Below are 19,606 nucleotides of genomic sequence, written 5' to 3' on the forward strand. Positions count from 1 at the left end.
AATCAAAGCAGCTTACTATAATGTAACTATCGCCATTAACCAGGTTATTGAAATGTACTGAAGCAGATTTCCGTCAGCTGAATGAAATTAGCTTTTGGAGCACTGGATAGATCAAACAAGTTGAGGCTGGTTCCCATTTTTTCTACTGGACTACAATGTAAGGACTGGTATTTCAAGCATACCGTTGAAATAAATGGGAATTATGATACAGCTTGCATTATGTTGACTGGAAAGATTTAATAAGAAAATACTGTTTGATTTTTTAAGCAGAGATTAATTGAGCATCCAAAGAGTTCCCAAGTTCCAAAGAAATCGCAGTATTATTTTCAATCTTCAGAATGTTACTGGTGAGCTGTGTATTATCCTAAATAGGACTTTCCCCAAAAGATAAACTAATTTTCTCATTCACAGAGCTGTGGAATGTGGAAGTGTGAAGGTTAATAGGATAGTGAGTGAAAGCTGCCAGTCAGCTGTTAAGTTTAAAAAAGTAATGAATATATTTGTAACGAATGCTTGAATGTGAGCACCTATCCATTTGACAGAGTGTTGTATCAGCTTTGGCTCGATGGTTGCATTTTTACCTATCAGTCAAGTTTAAGCGCCACACCATACATCTGAAGTCATAATCTTGGCTGACACTCAATGAAAATGCCATCTTTTGGATGAGACAATTAACCACAGTTTTGACTGGCTGCTTAGCTGGACATAATAGGATCCATTGCACTAGTTAAAAAATAACGGAGAATTCTCTCAGTGCCACTTATCCCTTAAATAACATCACTAACAAGTGATTACGGGTCATTTATTGAATTTTTGTAAGTAGAATCTTGCTATCTAAGTTAGTTGCCACATTTCTCTATATTGTTACACTTCAAAAATGCTTTGTGATGTCCTGAGATTAGTAGGATATTACATATCTCATCTCTGTTCTGGACCAAAGTGACTTAAACTACATAAACACAAATTAATAACAGTGGTTCAATAGTAAAAACATAAATTTGTATAAATAATAGTTATTCATACAGCCGTACTGCCATCAATATCAGATACTACCAGTGACCATGAATTCTAGACCAAACTCCATGTTACAGAGCAGTTGTGCCTGCAAAGTGGCAAAAGGGTGCAGGTGATTGGTGCAGTATAGCCAACACAACCATTGAAAACCACTGAAAGTGAAGAATATAAGTTATCGAAAGGTCAATTTGATAATTATTTTGCTTTTCTTTTGTTCTCATTCAGATTCTAGACCATAAAAGGCTAGTCAAGGCAATAAAAAAAAATTCTGTACATAAAGTTCTCAACTTCAGCCAAGCTGCAAGGAGATGAGGCATTTGATGTCGTATTATTCTTCCCTCACCTTTATTTCCCCCTCCCCGTCCCCAAAAAGAGTCACATTGCAGGGTAACTTTTGAAGCGGTTAGGATGCAGTTTGCCTGCAGATCCCGGTTTGCAAGGGAAACATTTGTGGTGCAATGAGACCTATATGGGGATAAGAAATTATTGGTCAGGGTCATAAGAGGGATGGTTCATTGCATGGATAAACCCGACTGGAGAAGAGAAGAAAGGATCTTAAAAAGGTGGATTGGGAGGGTTATATCAGACCAAATATGCATTAATAATAGTATAATTGAGGTGAATAGCATAGATGCATCAAAGAGAAATTAGATCAGTGCTCTTCATTGCACAGCCCTCGAGCCACTGGTGGCACTCATCGATACTAGGTGCAGCTCCCCAACTCCATCCATTAATTTTCAATAACCGCTTTATCCTCAGAGGATTGTGGAAGCTGGAGCCCAACCCAGCATTGTATTCCTATTTATTTTATTTTTAACATTAAAAAATGTGTACTGAGCCTATCAAAAGTCAGCTTTCTTTACATATCACGTTGACCACATGGTACAATGTGCACCATTAAGTATATCTAAGTATATGCATTGTAAAGAATAATTATATTACTATAGCAACCACCATAGAACCAGCAGAGTATTCAACCGTTGATGTCGTGTATTTTTTGGCCCCAGTGTGTTACTAGAATAGTAAGCAATGAGAATTTAGTAGTTGATGTGGCTCTCACACTGAGATTTATTGTTAAAGTGGCCCTTGCATGAAAAATAGTGAAGATAATTGAACTAGATACACATGACAAAGAAATGAATAGAAGAGCGTGCTGATGCTTAGATGAAGGTCTGTGTGGAACATGAACAATGATATAGACCTGTGGGCTGAATGACCAGTTTCTGTGCTGTAAATTCTTTGTAATTCTATTTATGTGTACTACTACATTATGGTAACCTTTCTGAATAAGTCAGAAATAGAATGGGATTAAACAAAATTTGGGATGCTCATAAAAACTTCACCATCTAAATGTAAAAGCCCACAAACTTTAAAAATATGTTTTCAGAATAGGTGTTTGATTTATATTCGAGATATATTAAATGATCTTTAAAAATAAAATTAAGCTACAGAAGGTATGTGCCATGGATTGGAGATTTCTCTCAGATAACTAGTTCTAGGAGGACATGGAGACAAGTTCATTTACAATCAAAATATACAGAAAAAAATAGTAAACACTGCCAGTAAATCCATAATGATTCATCGTTTTGGGTGCAGAAGGTGTTGCTTAATGTTGATTAAATTATGTTACTTTTCATGAGTGAATATACTCCTGCCCTTTCAAACCTCGTTAGGTCAATTAAACCAGTATTTATTAGTTGTAAATAACATTCCATAAAGCTGATTATACATCTGTTAGTTTGAATTATAGGCCAATTATTTAACACATTATATCAGTGTGAGGCAGTTTGCGCATCCAAATCATATTTGGTGTTAGGCCACTTGTCTCAAGGAAGCAGACCCTTAGCATTTGAGATAAAAACAAAAAAACTGCGGATGCTGGAAATCCAAAACAAAAACAGAATTACCTGGAAAAACTCAGCAGGTCTTTCTTCTCTGCCGATGCTGCCAGACCTGCTGAGTTTTTCCAGGTAATTCTGTTTTTGTTTTGTCCTTAGCATTTGAGCTCTGAATACATTTTAGTGCAATTTCAACTATTGTGGAGCAAAGTTTAAAGACTTTTTAGGTGATCGGGCAACTTCTTAAATTTCACGTAACTTTTTGTCCTAATGTCAATAGTGTTGTTAACAGTAAAACATAATCAAGAGTTCCATTTCCCCAGCCAAGGAACAACAGGGAAAAAGCTGTTTAATTCAAATCAGAATTGATTCTTAATAATGTCTTCATATTTGAAAATAGCTCTTTAAAGCAGCATGTATATGCAATGAATAGCTAATCCTCTAAAGTAGAGATATTTCCTATTTGAATGCGTGGGACTAAGTTAATGTTGATGTCTTTGTTCTGACAAATTGTTCCTGTTATTTATCTCTGTCCCATAAACTGACAAACTGGATTTGTGTATAGCAATAAGTATATGTCACCATCTCTCGTTCCGCTGTAATGAATATATAGATAGCATCATTAATAGCTTTTCTAATTGTCCACCTTTCTGAATGTTCTAGGTATATTTCATGCAGATGTCTTCAGGAATGAACTACAGCCTAAGGTGACCTGTTGCAATTCCACTGTTCCATCTTCCTACTGCAAAAAACAAATTTGTTTGTGAGATGGACAAATTACATCAGCTACTGTGTTTTAGTTTAAGTAATGTTGATTAGGGTCAAATCAGATTTAGATCTCATTTCTAGTACCATCAAATACAAAAATGCAGAATATTTAGGTTGCTATAAGGTTCTAGTATGTCCACAGTTGGAGTAAGGTGTTTAGTTTTGGTCCCCACACAAAGAGAGGGATATCTAGACTAGAAAAAGTACACAAGAAGGAACCCTATGATATCAACTCTCAAGAGCTCTCAGTTATGCAGATAAATCTCAAGATTTTGAGTTATTTACATTGGACGAGTGCTGGCTTATGATATATAGGATATGATTGAGGTTTTTAAAATTTTAGTAAATTGGCTACATTACAGTTAATACGTTTCTGAAATGGACTGTAATAATTGGTTAGACCGATGAAATTCGTAGGTAGAAAGTTAGGTTAGATGACATGAAGTTTTTTTTTCTCAGAGCATCATTGGGAGTCGAACTAGATCCTTAGAATAATCCCAGTTATGGGGGTAAGTGAATAGTTAATTATGACCATAAAGAGTCATGGACTTCTGTGGGCTTCTGAAATTTGTTCAATTCCTTAGGGAGATGAAAAGAAAATTTCAGATTTTTTTTCTGAACTGGCCAATCCAATGAGTAATTTTTTTGCCTCTCTCACAAGAAAGTGCAATTTGGGCTGAGCCAATGTTATAGACAGTTGCAATGTTGTTGGATGAACAGGCTTGAGGGGCCTTAAGGTCTATTCTTATTCTTCCTTTCATCCATAAGTAATGTCAGATGAATTCTGCTGGCAAATTCTAGCACATGGAAATCAAAGTCCTTGAATTCTAGCTGGATAGCAGTCATGACCAAGAGGCCTGTAGTTGTGAACGAATGGTTAAGATGTTAGTGTTAGGGTCTCCCCACGCAGGTTCAAAAAATGCAGCAAGCAGTTAAGAAGGCAAATGGTATGTTGGCCTTCATTGCGAGAGGACTTGAGTACAGGAGCAAGGATGTCTTACTGCAGCTGTTTAGGGCCTTAGAGTATACACCTGGAGTATTGTGTGCAGTTTTGGTTTTCTTACCTAAAAAAGGATATACTTGCCATAGAGGGAGTACAGCAAAAGTTCACCATACTGATTCCTGGGATGGAAGGATTGTAGGAGTGGAGAGATTGGACTGACTAGGCCTATATTCACTGGAGTTTAGAAGGATGAGAGGAGATCTCATTGAAACATATAAAATTCTGACAGGGACTGGATGCAGGGATGATATTTCCAATGGTTCGGGGGGTCTAGAACAAGGGGTCACAGTCTCAGGATATGGGATAGGCCATTTATGATTGAGATGAAGAGAAACTTCTTCAATTAGAGAATGGTGAACCTATGGAATTCTCTACCACAGAAGGCTGTGGAGGCCAAGTCACTAAATATATTTAAGTAGAAAATAAATAGATTTCTGGACTCTAAAGGCATCAAGGGGTGTGGGAAGAATACAGGAGTATGAGATAAAGGATCAGCCATAATCATACTGAATGGTGGAGCAGGGCCGAATGACCTACTCCTGCTCCTATTTTCTATGTTTCTATAACCTTGAAAGCTAAAATCACTTTGTACCCCCACTTTCAAGACACAAACTGAAAATTTTGAATGAATGAAAGCTACAGATGGTTATTAAGATTGTCTTATTTCAACTGTCAGTTATGAGTTGAAAAGACAAAGAAAGACAGTGCAATTCTGAGAGTCACTGAAATGACCACCATAAACAGAAATATCATTGCCAAGGCAATGCATCATTAAACTACAGCTAACCAAAGAAAAGCTTCACTTTCAACAGTTTGTTTGACCATTTTATAACTGTATCTTAATAAAAGAAAAACTGGTTGGAAAAATTGAAAATAGTGTTTGTCTGATTTTCAGTTATAACAGGATTTTAAATGAAAATACTTCACTGTTTCTCCATCTGTGTGATATTTCCAGTTATCATTATTAACCTTACTTGAACCGAGTGGTATTTCTTTCAACTATTTAATTTGACAGTCACTTCAGCAATCCTAATTAGTTAACTACATCTGAAGAGCTTCCCTGGTATGATTGTGATGGTTCTAAAAAGTAGTGATAAAGCTATTGAAAACTTTTCAACAGTTCATGCATTCAAACAGTAATAGACAGCCAATCTTCTGAACGTGCAAAAGTATGATTTGAATCAAATGGAAACATACCTGGAAATAAAAGGAACCTCACTTTGAACAGGAAACTATACAAATAAAATTTCCTCTAACCTTCAACTCTCTGTGCATGTACTATTAACAATGTTGACTGGAAAATCCTATCAAAAATCTGCACCCTAACTGGATTTAATCAGGAGCTACTTGGTCCATTGTTTCAATCTGAAAGCCATCTGTGAGTCAAATTACTTTTACATTAATTATCATATGAATTTAATACAATAACTTTCTGATACAACTAATTTCCATTTGATTTGCATGATGTCAGCACTTATGCGGTCATTTTATTTCATAAGATCATAGAAACTTCAGCACAAGAAGCAAGCCAATATACCTGTGACAATGCTAGCTCCACAATGGAACTAACTAATTCAATTCTTGCCCCTTTCTCCATACCTAACACTTTCTTTTCTTTTCAAGAGTTTGTTTAATTCCCTCATAAATGCTGTGATTGACTAAAGTTCAACAACTGCAATTCTATATGTTCTAAATTCCAAACAACCACAATCTTATATTTTCTATATTCCAACACTGCTTTCATTAAAAAAATTTACTAACCTTTTCCTTTTTAGTATTGATCTATAAATGCATATCCCTTTGTTAAGATTTCAACAAAAGTTTTTTTTAAAAAATAAGTCAAAAATGTGAACAAAATTTAAGGATTTCTGAGCTTTATAAGGGAATATCTTAATAACTTACCATTTAATTTATGAAATATATGTAAATTCGACTTCTACCTAACAAATCCAAGAAAATTTTGCCTTTAACAAATGGTTTCAAAGTTATGAGTGTACATAAATGCGAAATGTAAATGATATCTATCATAAATTCTTTAATAATTCAAAGCAAACATTCAAGTCAGTTACCCTGACATGATAATATGTAACTTACTTTTGATAGATGTGGCACAATAGGACTGAGAAATCTATAATGGTCTAAACAGCAGTGTAATATTCAAGATACAATTCTTAGCAACTATACTGTACTAGGGCTATGTAGAATTAAATGTTTTACCATGGCTTTCATCGTCCTGCACCCGAAATAGTTGCACCTTAATGTAGAATACAGTGCTTGTCATTTGTCCAAATTATTTTTTTTTTGTTAATTGTTGATCTCTTTTCAAATGTAAGGTGAAATCTTACATTCAAAGGCTAGCAATAGCAGTTATACAAAATCTAAAGTAAACTGTCACAAATTAGCATTTTAATTAGCAATTGAAACAAACCATGCCAAATAATATGCCTCTGCTAGGTTAAAACCTGTTAAAATCAAACAAATGTCAAAATGTTGCTCTTTTAGACTTAAACAATCATTGAATGATATAGCATAAAAGGAGGGCACTCAGCCCTTTGTGCCTGTGCTGATTCTTTGAAAGAGCTATCCAATTAGTATCTTTCCCCTACCCTTTTTCTATAGCCCTGCAACTTTTTTCCCCATCAAGTATTTATTCAATTCTCTTTTGCAAGTTATTATTGAAATTGCTACCACCACCCTTTCAGGCAATACATTCCAGAACATCATAACTCGGTGTAAAAGCAATTTTTCTCACTGATAATTACCTTAAATCTGTGACCTCTGGTTTCTGACACTTCTGCCACAAAAACAGTTTCTCCTTTTTTACACTATAGAAACACTTCACAATTTTGAACAACCTTATTAAATATCCCATATCCTTCTCTTCTCCAAGGAGAACTAGGGCCAGTCCCTTCAGGTAATAGCAGTTCCACATATCTGATATCATTGTAGTAAATCTCTTCTGCACCCTCTCTTAGGCCTTGACATCCTTCCTAAAGTCTGGTTAGTCAAGGCTTGATACAACTGAATGGCTTGCAATACCACTTCATGGGGCAATTAATAGTCACCCACATATTTGTGGGACTGAAGTTACATATAAACCTGACCGGACACTACTCCGCTGGATCACTTATGTTTCATTTAAATATTGTCAATTAACAAGCATGTTTATGTTAGTGATTAAATTACTGAATTAGTAATCTAGAGGCCTGGACTGATAATTTAGAAAATGTGGGTTCCAATCTCACAATGGAAGTTTGAGAATTTAAATTCAATTTTAGAAATTTGGGAAATAAAAGCTTGTATCAGTCAAAGGGGGCCACAAAGCTGTTGGATCATAGTAACACTCAACTAGTTCACTTGTCCTTCAGGGAAGTGAACCTGTCTCCTTTACCCGGTCAGGTTTACATGTAACTTCAGTCCCACAAATATGTGGGTGACTATTAATTGCCCCATGAAGTGGTATTGCAAGCCATTCAGTTGTATCAAGCCTTGACTAAGAAGATGGCTCACCATCACCTTCTCAGGACAATTTGGTATAGGCAATAAATGTTGGCCTTGCCAGCGACACCCAAATACTAAGAATGAATAAAGAAAAAAATATGTATTTTAAACGAATTGAACAAGTTAACTTTAATGATAAGCCAATTTATGTAGTGCAACTTCCCTCTTGTTCTGAATTTGTATAAAAGGTCTGTGTATTACAGATTTTTAAAGTCATTCTACAATTCCCCAAACATTTACACCCAATGATAAACATGGTACCCAACACCAGTGATGACATAAGGCGTTTTACATACTGATACAACAGAAATTCTATATTCCCATGATGTAATCTCAGCCTTTTATCTTTGGAAGTGTTCACTGTAATAATCGCAATTAAACTGTGAAACTGCAAGTGCAGAACACAGGTTAAGAAGTGCTAGAAATGCACTATAACTCTATTATCAGTTAAAAGAGGAAGGGCAGATTAACATTCATCAGAATTAATGAAGTATTACCACCTGAAATGTAAACAGCTCAAAGCAAAAAGGCTAGTTGCTGGTGTGAACAAACTGTCTCCACCTGAAATGTTAAGCTGTCTTTTTTTGGTTCTTGATATATCTTAATTCCCAGCATTTTTCAGATGAGGCATTAAGCCCAGGTCCTGTTAGCTCTCTCAGGTGAACCTGAAATATTTCATGGAACTATTCTCTTGGGGTTTGCTGGCCAATATTTATCCATCAACCATCGCTAAAAAATGCAAAATATCAGGTCACTATCACGTTGTTGTTTGTGAGAGCTTGCTATATGCAAATTGGCTGCCATGTTTCCTATACTATAACAGTGTAATTTCAGAAAGTACTTCATTCACTGTAAAGTGCTGTTGGATGTGCTGAGGTTATGAATGCTGTTTTTAACTACAATCAAACTACTATCCCCAACTTACTGTACAATGCACAGCTAGAAAATAGTGTGATTTTTATTTTAATTAAGCCAATGACTTTGACAGGTGCAAAAAACTAATTCTGGCTAAAGCTCCACATGTCTCAATTGGTGTACTCATTAAAATTAAGGTTTTTTTTTAAATTTGAGCAGTCAGTCCTTCAATTAGAATGATAGTGTTCTAAGGAAACAATTTACAAATTAAATATAAATTATTTTGGAAAAAATAATCTGATTTAAGATGTTAAAAATAACTGATTTGCTATAAAGTTAGAGCTGGCTCATCAAATAATCTGACTGTTTTGTATTAAGAATAGTTCTGTATGTTCCTATATATAAAAAAAATGTTAAACTGGTGGAGAAAAATGGCAATCAAAAGGTTAAACAACACTGTTTTGACAAAAGCTGCAAGGCCGAGACAAACCCACTTTCTTCCACCCCATTCCTGTAGCAAACTTGTTGCCAGTCCTGTCTGCACCGTCCTCACTCTCCCAATAATACTTGGCCTTGGGCCAGAGGTGTCATCTTACACACAAGATAAAGAGGGATCATTTTTGAGGGCAGATTGCCCCACCACCACCAAACATATATGTTACATTGTGTAGTACCACACTCCCTGCTGCTCCCAACCCCAGTTCCACAACAAGTAATAATGAGTCAATTGTAAGAAATAATATACAAAACTAACACATTTTAGACAGAAACTGCAGGTTTCATTCCCGATTATTTCTGCTCTGGCAACTGCAGTAGAAATATGGCACCACACTTTGTCCCATGAGATTCAAATTAGATTTGCAGTAAAAGTATAACAAAGTAACCAAGGCCATTGAGAAACATGAGTTAAGAAAACTGCTGTAAAAATACCTGAATTAATATTACTTTTCTAATCTAAAATGCAAAAAGAAACCAAGTACAGCAGGGAAAACAGGGATCTCCACATTCTTCAAATATTTCATCCCAAAAAGCTTTGTTCGTGTCCATACTGACCCCAAACAATATGTAATATGATTAACAGCAAAGGCATCTTGTTACTCCGTGCACCCCACCTGATATTAACCACTGCTAATGAATAGTCAGGCAGCAAACATCTTTCAGACAGTTTTTACAAATTTCAAGCACATATGGTGTAATATGTTCAAATTCAACTTTTGCGTCAATCAAACTTTCTTTCAGAGCATGTCCAAAATCACAGTGCCCTAATAGTATGTAATGTAGTGGACCTTCCAAGAAAGTTAAAATGTACTCCTTTTCAACAGATGCAATATTTTCCATTAAACTTTCATTTTATTCCAATAAAAATCAATTGTACTTAAAATTTGGAAAGAAGTGCAAAGGAATTACTCAATCTGCATAGAAAAAATAATTTTCAAAAGCTCAAAAACATATTTAAAGCGTTCAATGACTTTCTCTCACTCCAGCTAAATTTCATGAATTTTAAACCAAAATGAAAGTATAGACAATTCTAATGATATACCTGTTACTAAAAACAAATATTCTTTTCTAGAATTGTTAATTTTAGAAGTAAACCAGATTATATCAAAAGGAGCATACAGCTTCTCTCTTTGAATGTATGTTTTGCATTGATCTTCCAAATTACTATTATGCCTGGGAGCACCATAACCTATATTTGTATCAGTTGCATGGAGCACCTTCTTACATTTCAAAACTATGTTTAGTAACTTTTAACTTACCTAGCTTAGCCAAAAATGCAATAGCTACTTGTGTAATCTACGAACAACAGACAGTGTCTGCCATCTTCCTTTGGTAGAGAGCAATGTGTCAGCCAACTCTTCTAGCAAACAATTTTACATCAGTTGGTAACGTTCATGACCACAGAATATTTCCTAAACACCCAAGGCATATTTGCTGAATCCAGCATTCTGACAAATGGAACAAACTGCACCAGGATTGCAAATCAAAAAAATTCTGATATGATTATTTTCTATAACAATTCTGTGGCTTACTGTAAATTAGATGATGTGGAAAATAACAGAAAATAATATAAGGTTTTAAGAGGTATTAAAAGTGACTGAAGTGGTTCCACATGCAGCAAACTACATAGTTATTTTCTGAAATTCTACTTCTATTTACTATTTATACTCAAACTAAAATTCTGAAAGCTGTTCTCTCTCAGACAATTGTGAAATATTGAATTAATAATTTTTTAAGAAACCAAATATATTTATTATTCAGAATATCTTTCTAATACACATAAAACCTCATAAGAGCGTAAACAGTTGCCACTTAAACCCAAATATATCCTACCTGGCAAGAATGAACATAAATTTCCAAATCCATAAGTTCCATAATTTAAGCCACGAAGTAAGTTCATATATACGAGTATTAAACACCCTTTGCCGAGTTTCTGCTCAGAGTGTTGAGTGCTGTGCTATGTGCTGTGGTAACAAATTCGGAGAATAATGCTGGTGCAGAGTAGAAACTAACACAAAAAAGGCACTTACTGTTAGTCATGTGACTCAGGGAGGTGTACTGGCCATTGGGCGTGCTTGTGGTGGGGACCACCACCCGTGAGTGCTCCATCTTGGGAGAGAAGTCATCACTACCTGTTCCAATGAAAAGGTCAGTCATCACACAGTAGTTAATAAAGCACAGTTATTGTTTCCAATAAATAATTCTTGTGAAATATGAGCTATTTGTGTTCTAAGGTTGACTTAAACATGAAATAAAACAACACTGCTTGAGCCAGAATGAAAAGATTGATTTATCTCTTAGGGAATTTACTGTGCATCCTGTCTTAAAAGCATAGTTCATTTTTAAATGTTTACTTCCCTTGGCTGTTATAAATTTAAAGAACAGGACTCAATTTAAAAAGCAGCAATTGAGATTATTGAGCACGCAAAGAGCTATTATCTGGAGAAGCTTTACAATTTAAGGTAAGAATATTTCTTAATACTGTTTAAAAACTCACCACCACCAGTGATAGGGCCATCAGTAACCTCTGTTTCCATCTTCAAAGTGCAGTGCTGTAAGAAAAATTGACAGAAAATGTCATGCCGGATGTCTTATTCGTCACTGAAATGTGCTAACGGTAATTAAAAGACACCTGCGATTGTGGAACCCTATCTTTGCACTGATACTACACCTCCTGTATTGTGTGGTGATAGTTGCACGATATGACTACATCTTCCAGAAGGTTGAAGTTTGCTTTTACAGGCATTTTTTAAAAAATCAGTATATGTAAAACAAACCCAGTACTGAATACTGTGTGCATCATCTTAAGTAAATGAAGCATATTTCATAGTTTTGTTACTGTTGTAGAAGTCATGGATTATGGCAGTGTCCTGCATCCAAGTTATAATGGTGCATGAAGTGACTGCAACCTTTGTCAGAGATCAGCACAATAGCTAACTAGAAGATTCAAGGAATATATTTCCACGAACATTTCTTCAGCCTAACAAGATGGGTAGCTGGTCAGTTCCTGGTAACGTGTTATCATAAAATTCTCTGTCTGTCATATTAAAGCATATCTTTTAAACCTTTTTCAGTTACTGTAATTCCTTTAACCTATTACTGTGAATTAATCATATGATGGCATTAATTAGTTACTGAAGAATAAAACAACCTAAACTTGTCTTATTTGCCATATTTCTGTAATGCACTAAAGTTTAGCTCTAAAATTTATAACTCAATGAAAGTCAAACAAAACTAATATATTGAGAGTAGCAAACATAAACCCAGAAATCAAACAATTCTTGACGCTCAATGCAATTATACTCTTTATATCAATCCTGAGAGATGAATTAGCATTGAAATTGAGTGAGACTCTGATACGTGACTACTTTTTTCTCTCCAGGATAATTGACTAATCTTAAAAACAAATCGGTACAAAGAGTTAACAGCTGTGTATTAATCTGAATAATCTAGTTCTATTGATCGCAACATATTTTTAGCCATGACGACAGGAAAGTTGCGTTACTTACTGGAATAAGGTTATTTCTCCACTTGCCTCCAGCTACTTCCCTGAAAAGTGCCAATTCTATGTTCCTCTTTCTGCTATGTTTTATATTCATACTGACATACTATTTACAGCCACAAACACCCTGGAATGAATATTAATCCAGCGACAATCTACGGCCCAAACCAATTACTAGGTACCTATAAATAACAGTTAAAAAGATATTTACATAGAACCAATATGCACACTTGTTCTAATATCACCATTAATACACACGTACAACAAATCAGCCGAATCGAACCCAGCTCCTACGAGTAAAAGCTGAAAACTGCGTCAGATACACTGCAAGAAACAGGAAGAAAAGTCCCACCAACAAAAATGGTTAAAACACTCTAGCACCGTTTACGTTCGCTCACGCCAGCATTTCTACCTTTCTAGCTTACGGATCGGACAAAAAGCGTCAAAGTCAAGCAGCTGTCAGTTCTTGCTGGTGTTAAGGATAGAGTGCAAGGTATGGAACGGGTGTTGGGAAAGTGTTCAGGAATGTCAACGTACAGTGAGTACTTCGGAAGAGAAAGAGGTCAGCGTCTCGCAATGCGATTAACAAAAAAACTTGATACACCGGTTCCTAAGGAATCGACTAAAAGAGAGGGAGAGGAGCAGGCTTTTAGATTCAGGCCAAGTTACCAGGATTGTTTAAATGGCCCGTGGCAAAATATTATTTCTTTCAGTGGTATGTGATAGGTCAAGTGCTGAGTGAAAAAAAAACCTTTTCCTTTAACATACACGATATCAATCGGGAATGAGCAAAAAGGTAATGGGTGGATAATGCCAGCGATCACGCTCGATCCTTAACTCATTCATATTTACTGTCCAATGATTCCTTAACAACTGTGGTGCATGATATGGGTGCGATTGCTATCAACAAGATTCATGGCACTATCCCAGCCACCATATGAATACGACGGGATTTACTTGGGGCTGCAACAAGTCATTAGGTCTGTACAGTATATGTTCAGGTACTTTAAAAAAATCTCCGCTGGATCAAAACTGATCTGATTCGTTTTTCTGACTGGTGCGGAAGCAAACCTTGTGATTACCTCAGTAATGGGCTACGGTCAAACAAATCCATCACAATTCCCTTTAATATTGCACAGAGGCGAGCTGTTGAATGTGAAACCCTGTTAATCCAGCAGCCACTTCCTCCATCTTCACCATGGTAGTATGGGAGTTTGTCAAGCTCCGAGAAACCGAACCGCGCGGTTCTGCCTCTCGGCGATCGACTAGAGCAAAGATGCACTCCAGCCGACACAAGGGAAACACCAAAGATAAGAACCACACAGAAACCCAGCCAAAGATTATGGTACAAAAAGCTTCTTCTTTTGTAGCTGCTACACAAACCTGTCGCTAACAATGCTGGCAACACTCCTAACACCGTACAATAAATTATAAATGCATGACAATCAGTATCAAATTGTAGATATTAACGACTGATATTAATAAACGTATCCGGGCAAGTTACTAAACATAAGAACCAGACGATAATAAGGAATTGCACTCTAATTGGTTGTAGGCCATTTTCGATTGGATACATATGTCAATCTCAGAAATTTCTATTCATTTCACCCATATGTTAGCCCATTTTAGCAGTTAGGGCAGAGAGATTATTAAAATTTGATATTAAATGCTGTCGAGAAGATCCAATGAAATACGTCTATTAGGGATTGAGCAGACTCAATGATTTATGTGTGAAAAAAAACAATTATTTAAGTGGCTGAATATGTCAATTATAACAATATTGCATAGGACTGGTGGATTTTTGCAGTTTTGGGAATGACAGCCCAGGATCTGTGCCATAACAATTATGGTCTCCAGTGACTGAATAAGTGGCATTCTGTTTCGTAGTATTGGATTCTCCAATGTCTTGGGGATTGCATTGTGCGATTTCGCAATTTGTTTAAATCAATGGCCTTGATGATAGTCACAGGACAGTGATCTGAAAATGCATCAGTTGCAAAAATCTTTAAGGCACATTGATCATTAGTCTATATTGCTGACATCTTGTCTGACAGCATCTGTGGAGAGACAGAGTTAACGTTTCGAGCCCGTATGACTTCTTCAGAACTAAAGAGAAATAGAAATGTGGTGAAATATATACTGTATAAGGAGGGGGGGGGGGGTGGGGGTGGGGGTGGGGGGACGACAAGTGAAGCTGGATAGCTTCCTTAAACAGTATATATTTCACCACATTTCTACTTCTCTTTAGCTCTGAAGAAGTCATACGGACTCGAATTGTTAACTCTGTCTTTCTCTCCACAGATGCTATCAGACCTGCTGAGTTTTTCCAGCAATTTTTGTTTTTGTTTCAGATTTTCAGCATCCGCAGTAATTTGCTTTTATCTTGCCCTTTTTGTGTCATTTATATAAAATCACACTAGTTTGCAATATGGGATTCACTGCTGTGTACAATTTAACTAGTTTGAATTGTCATTTAAAAAAAATTCTTCAGTGATCCCTAATCTTTAAAATATTTTAAAGATCACGTAACAATCTTATGTACTTTCTCACGATTTTACGTTGCCATTACACTTCTCTGTTCTAGTTTTTCCCCATTTACATTTCATCCCTCGTAGTCAAGCAGCTGCACAACAACTGGGTTCAGTTGATCAATAATGTTTCAAGTTGATAAATTGATTAGACAGACCACTTTTGCATAGTACTTTTTAAACAGAGCACCAAATATGTCATCCCCAGCGTTTTAACGTGGAAAACCAGTATTTTATCAACTGATATCCACAAGTGATCCGGCCACTACTCAGAATCGTCAGCAAAACAGTATTAAGTTCCACAGAAACATGCGAATGCTTTACATGGTGAGAAGGACACACATATGCCTAAGCACTGAGGGTTAAAAAGCAAAATTCTTGGACATTTAAGCCTCACATGGGTAATGTTTCACGATAAGTTTCGAATTCTTGAAAAATTTCATGAGTTCGTTTAATCACAAATGACAAGTAAGATCCTGTAATATGACTTTCATGTTTTTCCCTGAGAAATACAACTATCATTCGACAACTATGAATAATGTCCAAACCCAGTTTTTATGTTAAAAGAAAGAGACGGTTTTCTGTATTTTTTTCTCTCTGGGAGCACTGGATTCTAAATTTCAGGTTTCTTAGGGTTTACGACATTATGAATGTCAAAAATAACCAGAAGAGGTATACGGAACGTGAATCGTTTATCTGTATGTTTCCTAAAGTCACGTTTACTTTTTCATTAAGAAAAACACTTGTTAAACGTTTATGCCATCGTTGTAATAGCATATAACTTTCCTCAGATTTACCTACGGGTTCATTCAGAATACCTTTGACCTAGACAACAAGAATGCATACTGAAATCTGATTGAAATCTCTGAATGTTTTCTCATGTAAATTTAAATATACACGTTTTCTCTTAAAACCAATTTACATAGCTTGGGTTGGCAGAAAAATTGCAAATGGTTGGTGTCTACTTGTTTATAATCAGGGAGCAAATTAGGAATTAAGAAGGCCCAAATTTATAAACAAGCTTTTTTTAAAACAAACTAGTAAATTGCGGTTGCCCAGCGAAGTTTTTTAATATACAAGGTGGCTAGCCAGATGACCGGCATGTTAGAAACTATCTCCACACTGCCACCTATTAGCTGCAGCTTCCAACTGCATGGCTACAGACTGTTTACATGCAATATTTGAATTTTCTGTTTAAATAGTTGGATAACCAAACCTCCAGGATGCCTTGGAGTATCTAGGAACAAGAGCTTAATCCTCTAAACAAATGTTCTGAGCATCCATGAGAAAAGTCATGGGGAATCTAACAATATGCGTTTTTTCAACACTTTTATTAAATAGAAATATTTGGAGGTGGGGAAAAGGAGGGCCAGGGATCATCCAATTGGGTAACAAAGAATCTGTTTGCTTAAGCAATTGGAAATTTCCAATTGACACAAGAAGGCTGTGCCCCATGAGGAAATATATGTCAGTAAGACCAATAGTGGGAACATAAAAACAAAAAAACTGTGGATGCTGGAAATCCAAAACAAAAACAGAATTACCTGCAAAAACTCAGCAGGTCTGGCAGCATCGGCGGAGAAGAAAAGAGTTGACGTTTCAAGTCCTCATGACCCTCCGACAGAACTTGAGTGAGTCCAAGAAAGGGGTGTACCCCTTTCTTGGACTCACTCAAGTTCTGCCGAAGGGTCATGAGGACTCAAAACGTCAACTCTTTTCTTCTCCGCCGATGCTGCCAGACCTGCTGAGTTTTTCCAGGTAATTCTCTTTTTGTAATAGTGGGAACATGGTAGTTGGAGGCGAGGCGTCATGCGCTGAAACCTTCAGGAATACATCCAACTAAATTTAGCAGCTCTTTTTTATAGGCAGTTTCAATGTTACCATAAAAGTCTCACCAAAATTATGACAGCAGGAGGTTGGGTCAAAATGTGCACATACACAATGTTTTTGTTGTTGTTCACACACACAAACATCCAAGGCCAATTGCAATCTTCAGGTGGTGGGGTTAGAGGGTGAGGCATAATTGGGTAAAGGTGTGCAGATTTAATTTAGAAGTTTTTCAATCTGTCCTTCTGAATAATAGATTCAACTTTTATTATAGTTAAATGGCAAACAAAACAGCAATCTGGGAAGCATTGAATGAAGCATAGGAGTTTCCCTGGAGTACAGTACAGGATAGAAGGTGGAAGGCTGAGCTACTGTAATGCCACCACTGGTTAAAGGGTGAAATCATAGTGGGGTAACTTTACATGGGCTATTATAATTGGCCAGAAGAATTAATACAGGGAAAAATTAACAAGGGAATGTTTGGAAGCTTAAATACAAGTTTAGCGTATAGATATCTGAGACACAAAAAATTTGAAAGAAAATATTTTTATACATGTGTGTGAATATATGGGAATGGTAAGGATTTTTGTTAATTGTTAAATACAACCACTGAGGGATAAAGAAGAGACTAACTGTGGACCATGAAAGTATGGCAGAGAAATTAAATTAGTATTTTGAATCACTATTTACAACTAATAGTGCAAGCGTGAATGTGGATGTATGGAAGGATATGGCACAATTATAATAAATAACTGCAGAAAAATAATTGGTTTTGAAAGAGGTAGCAGAACTCAAGATGGTTAAGTCACTGGACTCTGATGGCATGTACACTAGACTGTTGAAGAAAATCAGAGAGGAGATAGCAAAGGCTCTGGCCACAACTTCTCAATCCTAACTATGTAAATTGATTCATGGGACTAGCGATTAGCAAATGTAACATCATTGTTCAAGAATGGAGATAAGGATAAATTGAGTAAATACAGACCAGTTAGTACAACATCAATTGTCCGTAAATCTTTCGAATCCATAATTCAACATCAAATTAGGAAACATTTAGAAACACATGTATTAATCAAGAAAAGCCAGCAAGAATTAATTTTTTTACAAGTTTTATATTGACCTTCGAAAAAATGACAGGTTAAATGAAGAGAAGGGTAGTACATGTAAAGTAGATGGCATTCCATAAGGTGTCTGATAAAAATAGTTAGAAAAATTCAGGCATTAGAGGAAATGGAACATCATAGATACAAAGTTGTTTGATGGACAGAAAAGAAAATATAGAGCAAATAGGTTTTATTCAGACAGGAGAAGTTCTGGATATGGCATGACCCAACCATTGATGCTGGGTCCACATTTGTTTTCAGTACAGGGTGCAGATCATATAAATTTCGATATAGGGAAGAACACAATTTCAACATTTTCTGATGGTATAAAAGTAAGAGGTTTGGAAAACAGTAAAGGGGCCAGTAAAAGACTTCAGGAATACATAAACAGATTAACAGACAGGTTTAAAAATTGGGAGGAAAAACAAAAGAAATTGAAGTATACAGTTAATAGAAAGACACTGGAGTGTGGATGAAGAGAGAGATCTAGAGGTTCAAATACATAATACCCCGTAAGTACAAATGCAGAACAATAAAGCCACGAAAAAGACGGATAGAATTTTGAGTTTTATAAATGGGGAGTACAAAAGTAAACTAGTACTATGTGCAATTTTGGGCATCACATTATAGAACAGGCATTAAAGCCACAGATAGCACAGAGCATAGTTTCACCAAGATGATGCTAGGGATGAGAAATGAAAACTGAGGAGAGATTTGAGATATGCGATATATTTCCACTGGTATGGATAAGGTAAAGAGATTTAGAAATTTTAATGTTATTGTTTTGATAGAGAAAATAGTCTTTCCTTATCCATTCAGATTGGAGAGTCAATGACGAGAAATATCAATTTAAAATTGTCACTAGAATATTGGTGGGGGTGGGTGGGTAGGAGAAATCTGTTTCTCTTGTGGTTTGTTGCAGAATACGATTGTTTGCTACAGGGACAGGTTGAGGTAGAGATCAATGTGAATTTTACAGGAAAATTGGATAAGTATTTGCAGCGGATGAAAGTACAAGGCTACAGGGACACATCATTTTGGATTGCTTAAGCAAAGGGCTTCACAGACAGAAAGGGTTAAATGGCTTCGTACTGTGTTATAATCTTCCATAAATCTTAAAACGCTTAGCCTCCACCATTGAAGGTAGGCAGGGATAATGTTTTTGCCTC

General features: G+C 36.1%; 1 protein-coding gene across 12 annotated transcripts in view; it reads right to left on the reverse strand.

The window, feature by feature from the left end:
* Positions 1 to 19,606, reverse strand: part of ikzf2 (IKAROS family zinc finger 2) — a 141,983-nt gene that overhangs the window by 86,956 nt on the left and 35,421 nt on the right. For 2 of the 12 annotated variants that reach the window (XM_041200986.1, XM_041200988.1), the window contains exons 1-3: positions 12,987 to 13,126; positions 11,975 to 12,029; positions 11,508 to 11,609 (exon numbers count right to left, since the gene is read on the reverse strand). In XM_041200986.1, the coding sequence (XP_041056920.1) occupies positions 11,508 to 11,609; positions 11,975 to 12,029; positions 12,987 to 13,076 (247 nt within the window). In that variant the 5' untranslated portion in view covers positions 13,077 to 13,126. Of the gene's footprint in view, positions 1 to 3,498; positions 3,566 to 11,507; positions 11,610 to 11,974; positions 12,030 to 12,986; positions 13,205 to 13,241; positions 13,314 to 13,391; positions 13,491 to 14,061; positions 14,220 to 19,606 lie in introns of those variants that run through there. The other 10 variants (XM_041200991.1, XM_041200992.1, XM_041200993.1 and 7 more) reach the window with 10 other exon arrangements.

Source organism: Carcharodon carcharias, chromosome 12 (assembly GCF_017639515.1).
Source record: "Carcharodon carcharias isolate sCarCar2 chromosome 12, sCarCar2.pri, whole genome shotgun sequence".
Taxonomy (NCBI): Eukaryota; Metazoa; Chordata; class Chondrichthyes; order Lamniformes; family Lamnidae; genus Carcharodon; species Carcharodon carcharias.